The 21,217-nt window shown below is 49.5% G+C and overlaps 1 protein-coding gene across 1 annotated transcript in view; it reads left to right on the plus strand.

Annotated features, from left to right (window-relative positions):
- The first annotated feature begins 288 nt into the window (after positions 1–288).
- The window catches only part of LOC115316183, a 73,925-nt gene continuing 52,996 nt past the window's right edge, over positions 289–21,217 (plus strand). Inside the window, exons 1-4 of the mRNA XM_029975506.3 lie at positions 289–306; positions 406–511; positions 5,572–5,794; positions 13,103–13,268. Of these exons, the coding sequence (XP_029831366.3) occupies positions 289–306; positions 406–511; positions 5,572–5,794; positions 13,103–13,268 (513 nt within the window). The remainder of the gene's footprint in view (positions 307–405; positions 512–5,571; positions 5,795–13,102; positions 13,269–21,217) is intronic.

Consider the following 21,217-nt stretch of genomic DNA (forward strand, 5'->3'; position numbering starts at 1 on the left):
AATTTTATTGGACTCTAAGCAACCCCGTTGGCAACCACTTTGCACACGCTCCTGAACCGCCAGAGTGCATGCGGCGATAAAAACGGGGTTCACAACATCATTCTGAAAATACCTGAATTCGTTGTATTTCCTAAACTGTTTTTATCACTTTAATCGGTATCTCGGCCTTGTCTATGGGTGTTACTTAGTGATGATTTTTTTTTTGAATATAAAGAACGTCCAAACAATACCACCTTTCTCGTAAGTTTTGTTTAACATGTAGCAAATGACTCCTGCAAGTTGGACGCTATGGCAGCCTTCAGTGTAGTAATATGTTATTTACAAACTCCACCGTGTGACAGACACTGCAGAAGTCGACAGCACGACTAAGAGAACCTCCTTTGAATCGGAAGGCCATCTATCTAGACCACTGATAACAACTTCAACGGCAACGGCGAGCACGACTACAGCGGGAAAGACTACCACGGAGAGAAAGAATACGAACATAAAAAATACTGCAACAACAACGATGGCAAATAATACAATAAAAAATACTACAACATCGATAACGGGAAAGTCAACGACAACAACCACGGCAAAGTCCACAACACCAACAACAGTCAAAACGAGTACAACAACGACACCACTTTGTAAGTATCAGAGACATTCTCTGCTTTTCTGGGTTAGTGGCTATCTTTGAGCAACTGGCATGCCTCCAAACGTGCAATGTTTTCAATCATTAGCAGCAATGCCGCTTAAGTTCGGCATACCACTGGAGAGTGCCATGACGCCTTCCATACTCCAGCGTATGGGGGAGCGCAGCAGGCGCTACAAACCTGCCGATCGAGCATTGTGGTCAATTCACGTGACTAGACGTCCCTGAGCATCGCTGCATCCCTACCAGGGTATCGGAACGAAACGAAAACCAAAAACGAAAAACGAAAAAAACGATATTTTTGGGCGGAACGGAAACGTAATCGAAACGTTATTTATTATTTTGTTCCGGAGTGAAACCGAAAAATTTCTTATCGGTTTTCGGTTCAAGGGAAAATATCAGGTATTTCAGTAATTCGTTTCACGCAGCGAAGAGACAGCCGTTGGTTTGTACCATAATTAAAGAGAAGACAAGCAAGCCATCGCCCCCGCGTCTAAACTCCGGGCGAACAAGCATAGCAAAAACAAAGACAAAAAATACAGCGAGAAACAAAAAACATGACGCAAGCGCCATTGCTTCCCACCAACGAGAGCGCGGTGGCGCGACGCCTCCACACGCTCGCAATGCTCTCCTCGGCTCTTGCGCCCTCTCCCTCCATGCTTTCTTCGGACGACACGGACAGACAACAGATCACGGCAAGCGCGGGAAGTTTGTGACCCGGCGTTGTAGAAGTCCATCTTTTGTATTTCTACGGATACGGCAGTCTGAGACTCTGTTGCAAAAGTGTACTTCGTCATCCCTATGGGCCTTCAGGGCCTTCTCGGCGCTGAAATTTATTTTATCGGACCAGAGGTCTTGCCTTCCACCGAGCACACTTGATGACGTGCTGCTTCTGAGATCATGCTCGGTGCCTTGATCATGATCTCATTCTCAAGGCAATAGGGAGTTTTAGAATAGCGCACGCTAAAGCTTTGCGTACGCAAAGAATAGCGTCGTCGCCACTGCGCATGCTCCGAACGCAAACCAGGTTTTGCGCTTTGCGTGCGCAATTTTAGCGCGCGCTATTTCTCGGAAATAGCGTGCGTACGCAAAGAGTCTTTGCGCTTCTCCAAGGAGGATTCGTGATGGGAAGTTGGCTAAAGCCAAGACGAGCACAGTTAAAAAAAATGGCGGCTTCCAGGATTATGTCGGCGGCTGCTTTGGCGACGTTGTGAGTGCAACGTCGGCGGCATCCTCGCGACTGCAATTTTCAATACGGGACGACATTGTACTCGGTTTGGCAGCGGTCACCGGCAACTTGATGCTTGCGACGCGCGAACATTTCACGGCGAAGGAACGATGTGCCAAGGTCAGTACACGAGACCTCTCTTGCCGAGGCGACGCAAGCGGACGCGACCGGTCAACCGCTCGCGTCGTGTTCTCATGTTTAAACAAATTAAAATGCTACTCTGGACCAAAAAACTCGTTTTCTTCTAAAGTTACATCATTTCGTGTGTGAAATAAAAATGTTTACTGTATCTTGGTGGCGTCGCAAGCGCGAGATGCTTGGGCTTTTGCGTCGCGGCGGAGAAACGCTATTCTAAAACTCTCCTGCGTCGCGTGCGCTAAATACAAGCGCTAAATTTTGCGCTAGCGTGCGCTAAAATTGCGTACGTTATTCTAAAACTCCCTAATGAACATGATCTCAAAAGCAATGTCGTTTCCGCGGATTCCTCTAGAGCGCCTGAATTATCTATTTTTGTGTAAGAATAAACGTTACGTTCTTTTTAATTTTTGTTGCGATTTTTTTCATAGAAAGAAACCGTTACGAACCGTTACGGAGCATTATTTTTTCGTTCCGGAGCGGAAACGGAACGGAACTTTTTTGTATGGAACGAAAATGAAAACGGAAAGAAAAACATTTCGTTCCAACCCCCTGATCCCTACCAACAGTCATGTGGCTCTGAGGCGGCATATATTTGATTTTGACGGTTCCTGTGGCTCTCTAAGATCCGTTGTAATGTGAAACTGTAAATACCGAATGGCGGTGCTGTACGGACAGCTATACACCCAGGGCTTTGGAAATCCACGTGCCAACCATTGGATGGTCGCAACTTGAGTCACTGAATCTTCCCAGTGTACCAAATTCCATTCATTCCGTTTACCAGAAGGTAGTGCCCACAGAATTCAGTTATTATTGGCTTGTTTAAACCGTGGCGGAACTTATCAGCCGGCCATTGTGGAGATAGGCCCTGAACAACAAAAAGCGTCTCTAAAATGCTTCCGTAGTGGGTACACACGGGTGGTACTTCTGGGCTGTCCGTGAGTGAAAACCAAACGGAAGGTGCGTTAATTTTTCCGATATTTTTTGTATCAAGTAGTTGCTAATCTGGTTAGTCAAAGAAGGTTGCCGGCTAGTTCGCTAGCTCCGGTTGCGCTTGTGCTGCGTTTCAAACTACGTCTCAGACGCTAAGCCTACCATTCGACCTCGATGTGTTTCGAGGCAAGAGAGAGAAAGACGAGATTGCGAGGAGCAAGTCACTCACCGCTGGGAATAAATGAAATAACTTCAGTAAAAACAAACCAGTGTCGCCACAGGAACATGTATTGAAGAGCTCACACGACAAAGAACTCTACATTGTACGCGCTTTGCTTCCATCGCACAGGGCAGCGCCATGTTGGGGATCACGACTGCTGCGCCGCGACTCGGTTCTGAAGCGAAGCTTGGAAGTTTTGGTACTCTGAGAACACTCAGTGACTTTAGTCGTAACATCTGCACAATGGCGGGACGACTGATATCGTGGAACGTTCAAGTTATTCCATAAAATAGCGATCGTCGGAGCGCAGTAAACGACAGCAGCCGACGAGCCAATCAAACAGCGTCGAAAGTGCAATGTCACTGCGATAATCACCTTGTTCTGTGGCTCTGTTTTGAAGTTTAATCCGACCAAGCGCATCAAATGTATCGTGATGTTGTGGTTTTGGTCCGCCATTGTGCATGGATTTAATGGCTGCCTACTGACGGCAGTCCTTCGAAAGGGGAGTATGCGGAGAGCAATTCGTCTGCTTTTTGCGCAGTGGTCCGGTGACGTCAGAAAGACGCCGAGCTCTGTTTGGCTCTGATTGGGGGAAAGTGGGTAGGCCTCAAAGCAAGCTGCCTTGAGGGCTACCCACTATCCTTCATTCAGAACCAATCAGAGCTCGGCGTTCTGGCGTTACAACAACCACTGCAAAAGGAGACAAACTTGCGCTCCCCGCCAAGGTTTTGAGAGCTGCCCTGAAAATCGTTCCGGCCGACGTGACAGTTCAACGTGTCACGTTCAACTGCCGTTCACGCTGCTGGGACTGTGACGTTGAACAGATCTTTGACGGCAACTGCAGTTGCGGCAATTCATTCACATGTGTTGAATCTACACTAAAACTCCTAAAAACTGGAAAATGTTGCATATAAGAAAAGCTTATAGCAATAAGAGAAACCCAAATTCTCAACTGAGCCAAGATGCTATAAAAACATGCCAGGTCATTTTGACTCAGGGACATTACATGGTATTGCAGAAAATTCTTGGCGATTAGAAAATACTCGGAAATATTTTGTGGCATACACAGACACACATGATATTCTTATTTTCCGCGTTTTCGTATCACCAGCTTTGTCTGTGCTCACGAGGGGGGAATTTCAGCGGAAACCCACGCTTCACATGATCTTTCGTTTTTAGGTCTTCCTGGAACTGACAACGGAAAGATGTAGTTTGCACGTTTATTTCTTTGTTTCGATATGGTCCCTGTTGAGCCGGCCACCCGTAAACACTAGCCTAGACTAGTGTTTCTGGGCCGCCGGCAGGGAAGTAATAAAACCTAATTTCAAAACGGATGAACAGATTTCAAAATTGCGTCTTGTGGCGGTCTGTGGACCTCCATTGGAATGCCGTCACGGCACGAGTTCATAAGAAGCAGCGTCATTTCGCGGCAGTATGGCTTTCTCATGGACGTACCTAGTGGTGAGCGTGACTTGGCGGAGATTGTTGTTTTGTCCCCTGGCACGTTGCATCGAGACGATACGCTTTTAAAAGGGAGCAGTAATGCCAAGGCGCGTCGCCGAGCGAGTGCGTGCGGTGCCGAATGAGAACCGTGCTTGGCTGCCGCGCGGATTCCCCCGGTTGGATGCCTGGGAGCGCACCCAACTTTTTGGTATTTTTGTAAATGTCAGGTTGTGGTAAATTCGAGAACCTTGTTTCTTGTTCGAGGTTCGAATGTTCTACGCGCCGAACATTCTTCGCCGATTGTTCCAGAAGCTCACGACTGTACATAAGGGGCTCCGCGTGGCAAGCCAGAATCAGTCTCGCCACAGCGCTTGACCCTACTGTTAGGCCATCATCGATTGCTGCGAAGCTAGCCTTTCTCTATTTTGTTTTGGGCACAAGTTCTCCCCATTAAACGTTTAGTTTGTTTCCCTTTTCGTCGCCTCATCAACTGTAATTTGTGACAGTATTACTAAGCTTGATAATTATTTTGCTAGAGTTTGAGTTTTCTGGCCTTTAGTTGCCAAGCAAGTACCACTGGCAGGCTTTACTACGTTTTTCGGTAGTCGCCTAGACTCTTTGGGCCGCTGTTCTGAAGGAAATAGCAGAATTAGGCTTCACTTCTGGTTGTCCTGTTTTTACCTTTCAACTTTAAGCGTAAAATGTCAAACACTGAATCAGGCTTCACTGCTGCCTGTTCGGTTAATACGCGGCATCTTTGGCTTATAGCTGGCACTTTGGCAATTGTGAGACGAACCGGGCAAGAGCCATGGAAAAGTACCTTGACAATAACTGACACCTAGGGTCATTTAGGCCCCTAGAACTACACAGTTTGGTTCACATGAAACGGTTTTCTGGCGTTCTGCCTCTCCTGGATTAAAAAAAAAAGAAGGACCCACTCGTTCCTTTCGGTTCATAATATGGCATTTGCTTTTGCAGGCGCACTGCCGAAGAAGACGATTTTGTGTACTTTTGGAATTGTCCGGAGGAACTATCAAGGGGGGCCCCAGGAAGGCCTCTGCGACATAATTTTCTGGGACTACTTCTACAACTCTGGGAGGGGCACCTTTCTCAACCGCAGCTCAGCCGGGTGGCAGTGGTTTCTGGAATTTGCCCGGAACGACAGCGGAGCCACCCAATTCGGAATAGGAATTGACCACGGGTACTATTCTTGCTCGACGCGGATACCCCTCGATTGTGGCTGCAGGCACATTCACGGGGTTTCTGGCCAACGGTGCTTTGACCTGTTGTTTCTAAGAAGAGTGGAAACCAAACATCATCTCAACCCAAGGTTGAGATGATGTGTGGTAATTGTCACATCGTCAATGAAATTTCACACCAAAGGACAAAGAAACTTTCTTTTTTTAGTTTCTAGAAATTGTGTTGTTCAAAACGTGCAAAGCCTGAGATCTATTTTTAAGATTAAGGAGTAAACTATTCCAAAGAACACGAAGAGATCCCAGGGGCGTTAACTTTTGCAACTCAAGCCAGATAAAACTCTGAAGTTTCTTAAAGCAGTATTCATACCATAAATAAGTACCGGAGATTTCTCCCCGGCGCACGCATCACGCCACCAAAGCGCGAGGCTCCTGCGATCCGGCGTGTTGACGCCAGGTCCTCAGTGGAGGAAGGGAGAGCTGCTCAGGTGGTACAACCAATGTGGGTTCTGCGGCAGGTAAGTTTGTTTTAATAGTAGTTTGTATTTAAACGCTTTGCTGCCAATTGTAGAAATCGCTAAATTTATCTGAGGTGGTGTAAAGTCTGGAACCCGTTGAAATGAACTCCAAACCCTCACATCCTTCCCCCGCGCCTCACCTTGTCGGTGTGAAAAATTGTTAGTGAGGCGCGTCTGAACCGTTTGAGACAAAAATATCAATATTGGGGTTGTCAATGGCCCTTTAAGCTCAAAAATGAAACATTCGCGTCGTGCAGAACTCATGCACGAGCGCATTTCGTGGTGACAAATAAATCCATACATTTCAATGTAATCCGATTTTAAAGCCTGAACAGGCTCTCTGAGTGTCAAAAAAGTGCTACAACATACAGGGTGTTTAAAAGAACGCAGGCCAAATCGCTCTTGAGAAAACTACTCATTGCAGCGAAAAAGGCTTTTGGCGTTTTGGTCCTGGGCCAGGGGCCCATTTAGGAAAATGATTAAAGTCCGGGATAATTAGGTTGTTAATTATTTTTGCGTAATTAACTTTTTAATATTGTGTTTAAGGGCATGGTTTAAGTTAAGCAATTGCTCAGCATCATCGAAAAACACTAAATCAAAAAATAGCAGAACGATAGAAGGCACGCGAAGCATTTTACGGCTTTCTGAAACACCGCACAAAATCGACGGGTTTGTAAGTTTCGGTTTGCTATCGGAGCGCATCTCAGCCCCGGTGGCACCGCGCCCCGTGGCACGGCCGGTCTAGAGCGGAGAGGCGCGCCTCTCCGCTCTAGACCGGCCGTGCCCGTGGAGAGATAGTAGGGAGTTTTCGTAGATCGTTTTCGCCGTCCCGCAAGGCCCTCCGCAATCCGCTACGATAGCGGGAACTCCACAGTCAAGGCTATCGGCGCGCAGGCGCAGTAGCAACTTCTTCGTTGCGGAACGCTTAGCGGAGGGGGCAACGCGGTCTACGAAAACTCCCTATTGCAACCAACCTCCGCTCCGCTGTCATCGCGCGACGCAGCAGAGGCTGGTTGATCTATCTCTCCACGTGGCATTGTGCCGCCGAGAGTGAGATGCGCTCCGATATTTAAGAAAGTTAATTACGCAAAAATAAGTAACAACTCAATTATTCCGTACTTTAATCATTTTCCTAAATGGGCCCCTGGCCCAGGACCAAACCACCACTAGCCTTCTTTCGTTGTGATGAGTAGTTTTCGCAGGAGCGATTTGGCCTGCGTTCTCTGAAACACCCTGTACAGCCTGTATAACGCATTAGCTTTCCCATGGTGTGAAGCCGGCATTCTCTGTAAGCGTCTGTAGCATCGAAACGTCCATTAAATTCCCACTGGCCAAAAGCACAGGGGCGCAGATGCCTCGTCACGGAAGTCGGCGGTGCCCTCAAGGTCAAAGCGGACGCCCCTCAGAAATAAAACACAAAGAAAAGGACAGCAACGTAGATGCATCGTCACGGGAGGCGTGGAGCCGGCGGAATTCCCCGCGCCTGCGCAGTGGGGGTCGTGACGTCACCGCCGGAGCGCCGTGTGCGTTAGGAAGACACAGCGCGCTGCTTGTAGGAATCCGCGTTCATATTTCTAGCGATAAGCAGTGTTAAGTGTCTTTTTTAATTTTTTCCTTGAAGTTCTTGTACCGGGTGTTTCAGCGAAGGTTTTCAAAAATCCCATAAAGATAGAGTTGTTGAGCAAAAAAGAATCTCGTTCTGGGAACACTTTGTCAGCCGCGGCAGGCTTCAAGAATTGCCAAAAACATACTAATTAGCGAGACAAATAAATATTACAAATTAACCTATTTAGTTAGTAAAAATTAACATGGTTTTAATAATGAAGCTGCTAAGCATCATCGAACACCGTTAAATCAACTAATTTTAAAAAGGCAATAAAAAATTTCATAACGTTCGAAAAAAAAACAACTGGACGTGTTTTTAGAGTTTTATTTTTTACCGGAGCGTATCTTTGCGCCCGCGGTCCTGTTCCTCGATGTCCGAGGCGCGAATCCGCCGCCTCTCCTCACTCGCGAATCGGAGGGGAGTATGGCTCACGTGCGTTTCACGTCTCGGCCACCGTGGATCAGGACCCCGGGCACAAAGATGAGCTCCAAGAATAAACGGAAACTTAGATATGCGTCCAAATTAAGCGTGACATTTTAAAACGCTATAAAGTTCTGCCTGTGCCTTACTATACCTTTCCTAAACGATTTGATTCAGCTATTTTCGAAGAAGCTTGCAAGATTCTATCGGAAACCATATTGCCGCTCGCCGAGTAGGCAGCGCGGCCGTGGCCCAACGGTTATCGCGCTTGCCTCCCACGCGAAGAGCCAGGGTTCGATGCCCGGGAGTTACGCGTCTTTTTGTTTATTCTTGCAGTCTAATGTTCTGGTGAATTCGAGAACTCTGTCGGGCTTGTTCGAGGTGCGAATGTTCTATACTTTGTTTCAGCTTAAGTCCGAGCGCGGCCGATGTTATGAGCCGAAGGGCCAATCAAACAGCGAAAGAGGCACAACGTCATGGCGTGCTCTCTGCAGTTGATAGGACCAGCCGGTATTCGCAGTCTCTCTGTGCGTGCTCCTCCGCCGGCTAGTCCTATCAAGCGCGGAGAGCACGCCATGACGTTGCGCTTTTTGCGCTGTTTGATTGGCCCTTCGGCTCATAACATTGGCAGCGCTCGGACCTAAGCTGAAACGAAGTATAGTCGCCGAACCTTCCAGGCCGATTGTTCCAGAAGCCAACGCGTGTACACAAGGGGCTCCGCGTGGCGATCTGCAGTCAGTCTCGCCCCAGCGCTCGAACCTGCTGATACGCCGACTTCGACGCCCGCAACGCTCTGTTAAAATATTTTGTACCTTTTATTTTGGGCACACGTTCGCCACACTAAACGTTTATTCCTTCCTGTTAATTTATTGTTTTTTTTTGTCACCACCCGTGACATTTTGGTGGAGGTGCGGTGTATGAAACCCGTGCAGCGTACCCCTGCAAGAACCCGTTCAGCAAGCCCCCTTTCCCGACGACCCTCCGTTGAAGACTCGGAGCATCGTGCCAGCCGCCGTCTTCAAGGGCAAGCTCCTGAACTCGGACCACTCCCGGCGAGGACAAGGCAAGCGATAAGGACGATGGCTTCATCGACGGCGCAGACCACAGCAGCACCCCCCGTCGTTTACCTGCCCGTCGCCCCTAGTATGCCGACGTCCTTCCACGGCGAGATCTACGAAGGCGTCGAAGATTGGTTGCAGCAATACGAACGGGTGGCGCTGCACAACCAATGGGCTCCGGAACAGCGTCTGCAAAACGTCTATTTTTCCCTCGAGGGCACGGCGCGAGACTGGTTCGAGAATCGTGAAACTTGGATTACGTCATGGGACCAGCTCAAAGGAGAAATCCGAGGGACTTTTGCCAGTCAGCAACAAAGGGAGACAGCCGAGGACCTCCTTCGGACGAGGACGCAAGGCTCCACCGAAATCGTCACCAGCTTCGTTCAAGACGTCCTGCGTCTGAGCGCGCGCGCCGACCCACAAGCCCGCGACGACAAGAAGCTGCGTGTCCTCATGCGCGGGGTGAGGGACGACATCTTTGGGGGCCTCGTCCACAACCCTCCGACCACCGTGGAATCGTTTGTCACGGAGGCAAAGAACATGGAGCGCGCCCTCCAAGCACGCGCCTCCTACTATCAACGACATCCCGGCTTCGTTGCCTCCACGCTGCTTAACGAGGAAATCGGCGCCCGTACTTGGGACGTCCGTGAGGTTACCCTCGACGTCGTCCGGGAGGAGCTCCAGAAGTTGCTACCTGCGGCCAGTCGTCCGGCAGCCCTCTCCATCACTGAGGCTGTTCGTGAAGAAATTCACCGGACACTCTGGCCAAAGGTTCCCGGCACCATGGTGGCGCAAAAGGAGGTGACACTGAGCTACGCCGCCGTAGCCCGCCGACCGCCGCCTGTTGCCCATCAATACTAGGCGTCATCTCGACGAGACAATCCAACGCCGCAAAACCCTCGACGCCAAGAACAAGTCCAGGACGTCCGCCCGGGGCGAACCTCGCCGAGGAAGACCAACGTGTGGCGGCGAACGGCCAAACGACGCCCGCTCTGCTACCATTGCGGGGAAGCCGACCACATCTACCGCGACTGCCCCTACCGTCGTCTTGGGCTGCGTGGTTTCCACCCGAACGACCCACGCCCGAGGTACGGCGAACGCCCTCGCGATATCGACGTGTACCTCCGACCCTCACCCTCACCAGTGCCGCCTCTCTGCCGTGAAGCCCACTCCCCATCGCCGCGACGTTCCGCGTCCCCAGCACCAGGGCCCCGCCGAGACAGCCTGTCTCCCATTCCTCGCCGGGAAAACTAAGTGCGGCAACGCCCGGAGGTGACGTTGCCGAAAACGACCGAAGGTGATGCCCTTCGGACTATGCACGGCGCCAGCAACTTTCCAGCGTGTCATGGACACAGTGGTGGCAGGACTGAAGTGGCAGAGCTGTCTCGTCTACCTCGACGACGTCGTAGTGTTTTCCAGCGACCTAGACGAGCATTTGCAACGACTCCGAGCTGTTCTCGAAGCCATCCTGACCGCCGGACTCACCCTGAAGCCGTCAAAGTGTCGGTTCATCTATAACGAACTGAAGTTCCTAGGCCACGTGGTTAGTGACGAAGGCGTCCGCCCAGACCCTGAGAAGACTCGCGCCGTCTCGGCATTTCCAGTGCCGACAGACAAGAAAACCGTTCAAAGATTCCTTGGACTTTGTGCCTACTATCGACACTTCGTTCGGGATTTCGCAAGGATTTCCGCACCGCTCATAAAACTCACGAAGGACGCCGAGAAGTTCGAATAGGCCGAGGAGCAGCAGCAGGCATTCGACGAGCTGAAACGAAGGCTCCAGACTCCTCCTTTCCTTGGGCACTTTGATCAGGATGCTGAAACCGAGATTCACACGGACGCTAGTAATGCAGTACTTGGAGCTGTACTAGTTGAAGTGCAAGAGGGCACCGAGCTAGCCATCACCTACGCAAGTCGGACGCTGTCCAAATCAGAGAGAAATTACTCCACGACTAAAAAAGAATGTCTTGCGGTCGTATTAAACGTTTAGTTTCTTCAGTTATTCTTCGCCTCATAATTTATCATTCGTGACAACGAATGATGAGGCGAAGAATAACTGAAGAAACTAAGCGTTTAATGAGGCGAACTTGTGCCCAAAACAAAAAGGAAAAACAGAAGATGAGGGAAAAAGCGTCACGGGCGTCGAAGTCGGCGTAACAGCAGGTTCGAGCGCTGGGGTGAGACTGACTGCAGATCGCCACGTGGAGCCCTCTATGTACACGCGCTGGCTTCTGGAACAATTGACCTGGAAGGTTCGGCGACTAGAACATACGCACCTCGAGCAGGCGACAGAGTTCTATAATTCACCAGAACATTGAACTGCAAGAATGGACAAAAGGACGCGTAACTCCCGGGAGGTGGTGCATGGGTATCGCATTCTATGCCCGTGAGGCGTACCCCTCCGAAGACATCCCGGCCAAGTGAGGTGCTCAGCCCCTGAAGGCTACCCTTCGCAGAAGACGCCGACGCTTAATTAAGCCGCCGTACCAAAGTCTAACTCCCGCGATCCGGACTCCTGCTGCCAAAGCCGAAGAAGAACATCCCTACGATGACCACCCCACCCGTCGTCGTTCGTCCTGCCAGTCGCTCCGCGGATGCCTACTCCCTTCCTCGGCTAGATCTAAGAGGACGTCGAAGACTGGATCAACCAGTACGAGCGCGTGGCTCGCTACAACGGGTGGAGTGACGAACAGCGCCTGCAGAACCTCTATTTCTCGCTTGAAGGAACTGCAAGGTGCTGGTTCGAAAACCACGAAGCTTCCTTGACTTCATGGGAGCTTTGCAAGAACAAGCTGACACGTACGTTCGCCTTATCAATTGTCGTTCGGGACATTTTGGTCACGAATGACAAATATCACGAATGACAAGTGATGAGGCGACGACAACTAAAGTAACTAAACGTTTAATCGGGCGAACTTGCGCCCAAGTTAATAAAAGCAGAAGGAAACAGAAGAAAGCAGGAGGGCGTCGCGGGCGTCGATGTCGGCGAAACCGCAGGATCGAGCGCTGGGGCGAGACTGGCTCCGGCTCGCCACGCGGGGCCCCCGACTGTACATGCGTGAGCCCCTGGAATGGTCGGCCTAGAATGTTCGACGCGTAGAACATTCGTACCTCGAACACGCAACAGGAACCCCGAATCCACCAGAAAACGAAATTGCAGGAATAACAAAAGATTCGTCGCTCCCAGGAATCGAACCCCGGCCCTTCGCGTGAAAGGCAGGCGCGATAACCGTTTGGCCACGCGCGCGCTGCCTACTTCGCCAGACCGGTCACCACCCGTGACAATATTTATATCCACTAAGTAAAAATTTCATTTGTACAATTTAGCTAACGATAACGCTACTTAGTTTTTTTTTTTGTTTTTTTTCCTTCCTTGACATCCACTGTGGCTGGAAGTAATTGTTTCCGGAAAGAGTTTTTTTTTTCTTAACCACTCTATTATAGGGAATTTCTGAAAGCCTTCACTGAAACACGCGGTATATGTCAAAGGCATTATATCTTTAGATAAATGGTAAACTAATACTAGAGTTGCCATGTTTGAGGGAGGTTTTGCTGATATACTGAAGAGAATTACCGCCTTAATTAAGTAGCGGTATATTTCGAGAGAACTTTCATCCGCATATTTTGTTAACTGAGAATGGTTCTCTTGAAGTGGCAATTGAATCGTGTATTGTTGAACTGGAGGTCATGCATATGTGTCATTTCTCGCAGCAATGTGCTTAAAGCATACAACGACCTAAACGATGTCACTGGTATCAGCACATTTAACGACTTATGGGACATGAACATCCGACATTACGGACTGCTCAAGTTACAAGTGCATGACGCTTTCGTCACCAAAAGAAGTACCTTCCAGGACTACTATACTCTTTTCAAGGTAAAAGACAGCGTCCGCCTTTTGTGGAAAAACGTCGGTGAATAGGTACTCGTATTCGTATTTTAAATATACCAAACACAATACCAACGCCCTGTAAATGCGTGTTTTATATTTTAGAGTTGTCCTGACCAGTACTAGCTGCAGGCTGCTAAAATTCATGTCATAAAGCAGGCTATAACAATTTCAACGTGAAAATGTTTCATGTTAGGCACGATGTAAATCTCAGTGTCTTTTTGACGCAGTACGGCAAGCATATGTGCGGCACTTGGAAGAGAAATAAATGGAGCCATTTATGTTTATTTAATATTTCACGATTTTAGAGCGTCAAAAAGGCGGTTCCATACCAAAGCTCGCATCTATTTTCCTTGTCATGTGCTGGCTTTGTTTTTATTCGTGTCCTTAACTCACAGTAGTGAGAGAGAGGAGGAAATGAGCCACTTCCAGTATGTACGGAGCATGCAAGCTTATCCGAGAGTGCATCTGAACTGCAGTACAATTCCTCGTGCCGTCTCGTGCAATATAAAATTATCGATAGGCCTTGTGAGATTTTCGGGAACGGTCGAGTGGCAAAGGGCGCCCAGCAAAAGCGTTGCCGTCATTTCTTTCAAAGATCAGTCAGACGCTCAGTACACGTCTACAATAGGAATTAATGCGCTTTCATTTTGTCACACACCATCAAATTACCGCTTGATGCCAGTCGTGATGTCACGGGTAGGAATCTTCAGAGGGCGCCACCGAAACATCTCCTCACCAATGTGAGGGACGCTGCTTCCGTTCTAATCTGACCGTATTCAATGCGTTCCTTTCCATGCTTTGTCTCCACCTCTAAGTGAAGGAAATTAATTTAGGCTGCCTTCGGAGGCAATTACTCGTTCTGTGCCTCAGCGGCTTTTTTTTTTTTTTTTTTTTTTTTTATCAGGATTTTTTTTGGTCTCGGTGCAGTACTGCTGCAAACGGGAAAAATAATGTCGGCTCGTCGGTGACATGGCAGCGCAAGCCAGGTGCCCATTGTAGTAGTGTTCGAAAACTACGCAAGCTGTCTGGTTTGGCGCGGTCAATCCAGAGCCGGAAATGAAGAGAGTGCGGCCAGTAGGTATGATGACGAAGTCACTGGAGAGGAGAACACTGAAGGAAAGAAAGGAGAGCGCCGAAGGAGCGAGAGTGGAAAGAGACCAAAGAGAGAGAGAGAAGCAACTTTATTGAACCGAGCTAATTACGACGTCTTCTTAGACGCCGCCGATGGAAGTGGTTCCCTCGTCACGGGACCCATACGCTTCCCTAGCCGCCTGGCCCCTGGAGATCAGGACGAGCTGGTCTACCAGTACGGGGCTGGTTAGCAAGGTCTCTCTACGCTCGGTAAGGGAGGATGAGGGATGGGGTGGGGTAATGGGGCTGGTAAGTGGTAAGGGGATTGGCTTGACGAATTCGCATACTCCAATGACGTGTTGGAGCGTGCCTAACTGATTCTTGCAGAATCTTGTTTTGAAGGTAAAAGTGCGGAAAAGACCCTGCCTGTATCTGCCTGTAAATAACTTGCTGTTCTCTGCTAAGCAATTTGTGAGGATCGGGGTAACGTCGCCTCTCCGTTTGTAGTAGTTCGTAATGTCATTATAACTAATTATAGATTGTGGCTCACCTTCCTCTACCCGGTGTTCCATCTCTCGGGCAAACATGTGGGCAAGTTCGTTGCCCTCCAGCCCAGAGTGAGCTGGCGTCCATATCAGTTCAACTTTCCTTTCTGGCACGTCGGGTTTCCTCTTGAGAATATCTAGTGCCGCAAGAGACACCCACCCCTTTCTGAGGCTGTTATACGCCTTTTGCGAGTCAGTGACAATTCTTCCCACTTGGGCTGCGCGAGTGCTAGCGCTATTGCGGCCTCTTCTGCCACATACAGAAAAGACGCCGGAGGCGCAGGTTACAAGCGCATCCCGCGTCGTAACTGCCAGCGTGGCCTTCGATGAAAACTTGGGTAACGAGGCGTCTGTGTAGTGGGTGACCCCCTCTTCCTTTTCTTCTATTTGATCTAAAGTCTTTGTCAAGGCCGCTATACGAGCCGCTCTGCGGCCGTCGTTACGCCCCCGCTTCATGTATCGAGGCAGCGGCTTACTGTCAAATTTATGCTCCCATAACCTGGGTAACGGCCCCGTTTCCTTCCGATCTGCCTCTTGCCAGCCCAACCTGGCAAGAACGCGACGTCCCGCCAAAGTTTGACTGAGCCGAACTTTCTGATTAGACAGATGAGCTTCTATTAACTCTTCAACGACGTTGTGTTTGGCCATGCCAAGAACCTTGTCGGTCGACGAATGCTTCGGCATGCCCAGCGCCATCTTGGTTGCCTTTTGTATAATGACGCTCAACTGGTCCCTGTCTTTCTTGAGTAACTTGAGGTACGGCTCCGCGTAAACAAAGTGCGACGTCACAAAGGCCTGAACGAGCGTCAATGCATCGTCCTCCTTCAATCCTCTTCTTCTGTTCGTGAATCTTCTGGTCATGTTCGAAATTTGTTCCGTAGAAACCTCGATCTTGTCGATCGACGCCCCCGCCTTGCCATTGTTCTGGAAGATGACACCCAGGATACATGCTTGCGTGGTTGGCGTTATGTTCGTCCCGTCGATGGTGATGCGGACGTTTTCTTGTTCTCCTTTCTTTTTTCTTGGCTTGATGACGAGTAACTCCGACTTCTGTGGTGAGCAACTGAGGCCGCACGATTTAGCGAACTCGTGCACGGTCTCTGCGACACTCTGAAGGGTCTCCTCTATCCAACTCTCCGACCCTGCCCTCCACGTCCACACAGTGATATCGTCTGCATAGAGAGCATGATCTATGCCCACCACGTCCTGAACGAGGGCCGGGAGCGGGAGGAGTGCCAGGTTAAAAAGAAGCGGCGAGAGAACCGACCCTGGCGCGGTGCCTCAGACTCCCAGGACTATCGGCTCCGACTTCTCTTCTCCAATTTTGATCGTTGCCGTTCTATTGCTTAAGAAATCCTGTACATACTTGAATGCTCGCTTTCCGCACCCCGTTTGGCGCACGTTACGAAAAATACCTTCATGTGTGACGTTATCGAAAGCCCCCTTGAGGTCGAGCGCCAGGATAGCTCTTGGCGCTAGGAGTTTTCGCTTTCTTGATTACCAGTTCGTGTAGTTGCACCAAAACATCTTGCGTGCTCAGGTGTCCCCGGAACCCGTACATGGTCGGTGGCATCTGATCGGTGACGTCCAAATGTCTTTGTAGTCTCTTGAAAACCATCCGCTCGACCACCTTCACCACACACGACGTCAGGAAAATGGGGCGAGGGTTGACGACGTGGGATGGATACCCCTGCTTGGGAATGAAACGCACATCCACTTCTTTCCACTCTTTTGGTTACGAACCCTTCTCCCAGGACGCGTTGGCGAGGTTTAGCAGTTCCGCTCGGCTTTTGTCACTCATATTTTTAAGCATCTCGTATGTAACGCCGTCGATGCCCGGTGCGCTGCCTTGATTACTTTCACCGATGGCCGCAACCAGCTCCAGTTCGGTGAAGGCTTCGTCCATCTCGACGTTGCTATCCCCCTCGTCTTGAGGTATTTACTGGTGAGTTCCCGGATAAGCTTCTCTCCGTCCCCGTCGTAACTGTTGATCGTTCTACCCTAGATCGTTCTTGTGAGGTCTCGAGCGCTTGCACCCTAGTTTTTTAACAAATCTATGAGGTGCCGCACCAGCTTCCAAGTCTCCTTCGTAGACAGTGGGCCTTGTAGGTCTTCACACTTCTGTATCCAATTTTCCATGCATAGCTGCTCCGCATACTCAGCCGCCTGCTTGTTAAGCGCATGTATACGTCTGCGAAGCTTCTTGTTATGCCTTTGCCTCTTCCATCTTTGAGTAAGACCGTGCCTGGCCGCCCACATGTGGCTAATCCTGCTGTCCACGAAGGGAACTTGCGTAGTCGCAGTAATCTTCTGCGTAAATTTCATGACAAACTCACGTTGCTTCCTGACCCACGCCTCATACGTCTTAGTGCCTTGGTCCTCGTCCTCGCCTTCACTGTATGCGCGTCTACCTAACCGGTCCCAGTCTGTAATGTTGGCTTGACCCAGTTTCGCCTTGATGTCGGTGACACAAATGATGTCGTGATCTGAGCCAAAATTCTCCCCCGTGTTATGCCAAGTTACGTCGAGGTTCACCCGAACCAACGTCAGATCAGGAGTGCTGTCTCTGACCGTGCTAGTGCCTGTCCTGGTCGGCACACCCGGTTCGTTAACCACCTCCATGTCGTGATCCTCTATAGCTTTTACAGATTTGTTTCCTCTTTTGGACGAATATTTGTAACCCCACCTCGTGTGGGACGCGTTGAAATCTCCTAGCACTAAAATCGGTCCTATTCTTGCTTCTGTAATGCAGTCCAATATGGTGCCTTCAAAGTCATTGACCCTGCTCTACGGTCGACAATACGCATTCAGGACGAAAATGTTCTTGTCACCCCCACTCTTCTGCTGTGAATTTCGATGAACGTATGTTCGCCGCCTCGCTGAGAGGTCACGTGCTGTGTGGCCGCCACGTTGTTCCGGACCAAGATCGCAGTACCCTTTTCGCTAGGGTTCGTATACGTAATGTACCCCGAGAGCTTGGCTCGGCCGTTGGTCTCTTGTAACGCTATTATATCTGGTTTCTGGTATAATTTATCAACGTATAGTTGTAACTCCCCTATCTTGTTTCTAATACTCCTACAGTTTCATTGAAGTAACGTCGCAGTCTCTTTCTGCTTTTCTTTGGTCTTCATTTTCTACTTTTTGAGCGGTATAGTTGTGCACGGAGCCAACTTCTCGCGGCCTGACCCATAGATTAACTCGTGATGACTTCATCTTGGCAACCGTGAGGTGCTTAATTTTCGCATCCAACGTCAAGATCTTTAAAGGAGAGTTATCTGCGTTTGGCCTCCACATTATCCATTCTTACTGTTAGACTGTTCACTTGCTCAGACAATGGAGAAACTTGGTTGGAGATTTGCGTAAGCATGCTCATGACCGTCTCCATTGTCGGACGAACGGCGGCCTCGGCCTTCTCTTCCTCCATGGCAACAACTGCCGTTTCTATCTTTGGAGCTTGCGTCTCTGACTGCGTCAATGTCGGTGGCGTGATCAGCGCCGGTGGCGTGATCGGCTTCGGCGCCGCCGGAGCAGCGCAGGTGGTGTCTCTCTTGGCTACTTTCCTTTTAGCTACACTGTCGTCATTACCATTGTTCGTAGCTCTACTGAGCGCCTCGATACGCTCCATCATTGCCTCTATCGGATTGTTTTGGCTCTTGATTTGATTGTTCTGCCTCTCTATCATCTGCTTCAGTTCCAAACAGTGCCTACACTTTTTTGTTTTTGGAAGGGGAGGGGGAGCGAAGGGGAGGGAAATTGCTATTGTTGAGAGCGACGGAAGACCCCGCTGCCAGCCCACCTGTTTCTCGGCGCCGTTGCTCCGCCGGGTCTCCGACTTGGACCTCGAACGAGATTCGCGCCTGCGAGCCCCAGCCGCCGATGGTGACCCGGCAGCGCTCTTGCTTCTCCCTCGCCTTGTCTGGGAGCGGCTACGACGCCCATCTTACGCCTGCCACGTTGTCTGCTGCCACGCTGGCCCCCTCGGCCGCTGCTGCTGCTGCTGCACCTCTTCTTCTCGTTGTTGACGTTCCCAATGCCGTTTACCAACTACGTATGGCCGTCTTGAACCTTGCTTTACATTCCTTGTCCGCGGTGAGGTGGTTGCCCCCGCAGAGGCTGAAAACTACCGCCATTTTCGCGTGACACGCTTTTGGGTGTTGTTTCGGGGCAGAGCACTGTGGACGCTACTCGTCGTGCGTCGTCTGCTACAGGCCGACTTCTTTTTCGCCTGAATGAAAGATTGCTGTCAAACGTCGAGAAAACTTCATTCGCCAGAATGTTTAACCCACCGAGGAATAACACAACATTATTTTCTTGCAAGAGCCTGCAAAATAAAAGCAAAACAATATTCAGATGTCGATTTTATGCATTACCGCGGGTGAATAATGGCCCTTCCTGCTCAGCTAAGAGCAGCCGGGAGTTCAGGCGCATGCGCTCAACCCTCTCTCTGCGCCGCGGCCGGTTCATTGGCTCAGTCAGGAAAAAGGCGATACGGCGGCGAAATCATAAATTGGCAAACTCTGCCAATATACGGCTCTGGGTCACGCCAGAGCCGTTTCGAGAGAGAGTTTGGTTAATGGGAGGAGCCGGGCGAGAGCCGGGGTGGTGCGGCGAAAGCGGCGCCGCCGCCAGCATCGCAACGAGCCGTGTTGGGAGAGTTTGGCCAATAGGCGGAGCAAAGGCCGCCACCAGCGCCGAATATTCCCCCATGCTTAGAGCGCAAACTAAATTTGTGACACAGCATCGACCAGTCAGGAGACCGCGACGTCACAATATTGCAAACGACAAATAAAGCGTGAAATAGAAGCGTTCAATCTTGGCCTCTCTACTCCATTTCAGAAATGTCTGCAATGAAGACAAAGGCACAGGCGCGTGAGCCTAGCTCAGCAAAACGCTTTTGTTTGTACGAGAACTCGTGCATAGGAGGCGCTTTCCAAAGCCCCGCGCTCGTGCCCATGCCTTTGTCTGCACTGCTAGAACAGCGTCCTGAGACTGGCTGAAAGAAAACAGTGCAAAGGGTGGGGCGCAGGAGCGTCTTGAGACGCGGAGTCCCGCTCCGCTCGTGCGCTGGCTTTGGCAGTGCTTTCATTCCCCTTCTCAACTGAGACGCTGTTTCTAGCTAGTCGGCCCTGAATTGGAGCGCACGTTCGTTTATTCTACACTTGAATATTGGCGTGACGAAAACCACACATGCACAAAGTTTTCAGTCATCGAGAGCTAAACCTTTTCACTCTAGCGACGCTAAAATGGCTCAAATTAGTCGTGTCACAAACTTAGAGCACACGACCACCGCTAGGGGCTGTTTCGCGGCCTGTGGTTGGCCCCGAGATGCTCGCCTATTCAAACCAATGTGTGGCCAAACTCTCTTAATAAACGGCTCTGGCATCGCATATTCCTCTCCTGATGATTCATACGAACTAAAAATGTCCGATATGACCTTGAAATCAGAGTGTCGAACAGAAATTTTTATCGGTGCGGTTCCGGTTCGGGCTCACGGCTTTCGGTTCGGTTCCGGTTCAGTTCCAAGAAGCAAAAAATAACGGTTCGAACCGGTTCGAACCGGTTCAATCCGGTTTGAACCGCTAAATTGAGACTATATTTTCCGCCTTGTTCTGGCAATATACACTATTTACGCCGTGAAACGATTAACTATATAGTTCTTTCAATCGTCCGTGCAATTTACTTTTGTTTTTAGGTACCAAAATATGAAATTCAGTTATTTAACTTCGACGCAAGAGTAGAAGAAAATCTATATTAACGTACATAACGTCGTGTTCATACGACTCAACATCCGTTTGTTTACCAGTAACATATACTTTACCTGAATCAAAATGATTAAGTACAAGGGAAAGGAGTTAGAGCTTGTTGGTACATAGCTGTGAATAGACCAGCTTGAAATTTAAAAGTACAGTGTATTTTCTTGTCCTTTCTTCGTATTTAAGTAAAATTTGAAAGTTCAAGCTGATCTATTTACATGGCATAAAATATTTTCGCGAAGCGTGGTAGGTCGCCTAATATACCAGTGATTGGTACAGCTTTATGTGGCAGTATTAAAAGTGAAATTGTGATTGTGTTCTTGAACTAAGGAATTAATTACATCACATAATAAAATTATGAAATGGGCACCTCGGTGACCATATATATAATTAAATATGGTTGGTGAAATATGCTTAACAATGTATATGTATATGATGACGACGCAACTGAGCTTAAAGCAATGAAATTTTCAAAATGTCACGAACGTATTAGGATAATTCCTTTCAGTCTCTTTTTATAGAAGCACCGAGCGGCAATCAAAATGCTTGTTGTTCTAACCAAACA

The sequence above is a fragment of the Ixodes scapularis genome, unplaced genomic scaffold (assembly GCF_016920785.2).
Source record: "Ixodes scapularis isolate PalLabHiFi unplaced genomic scaffold, ASM1692078v2 PGA_scaffold1__304_contigs__length_218370807, whole genome shotgun sequence".
Classification (NCBI taxonomy): domain Eukaryota; kingdom Metazoa; phylum Arthropoda; class Arachnida; order Ixodida; family Ixodidae; genus Ixodes; species Ixodes scapularis.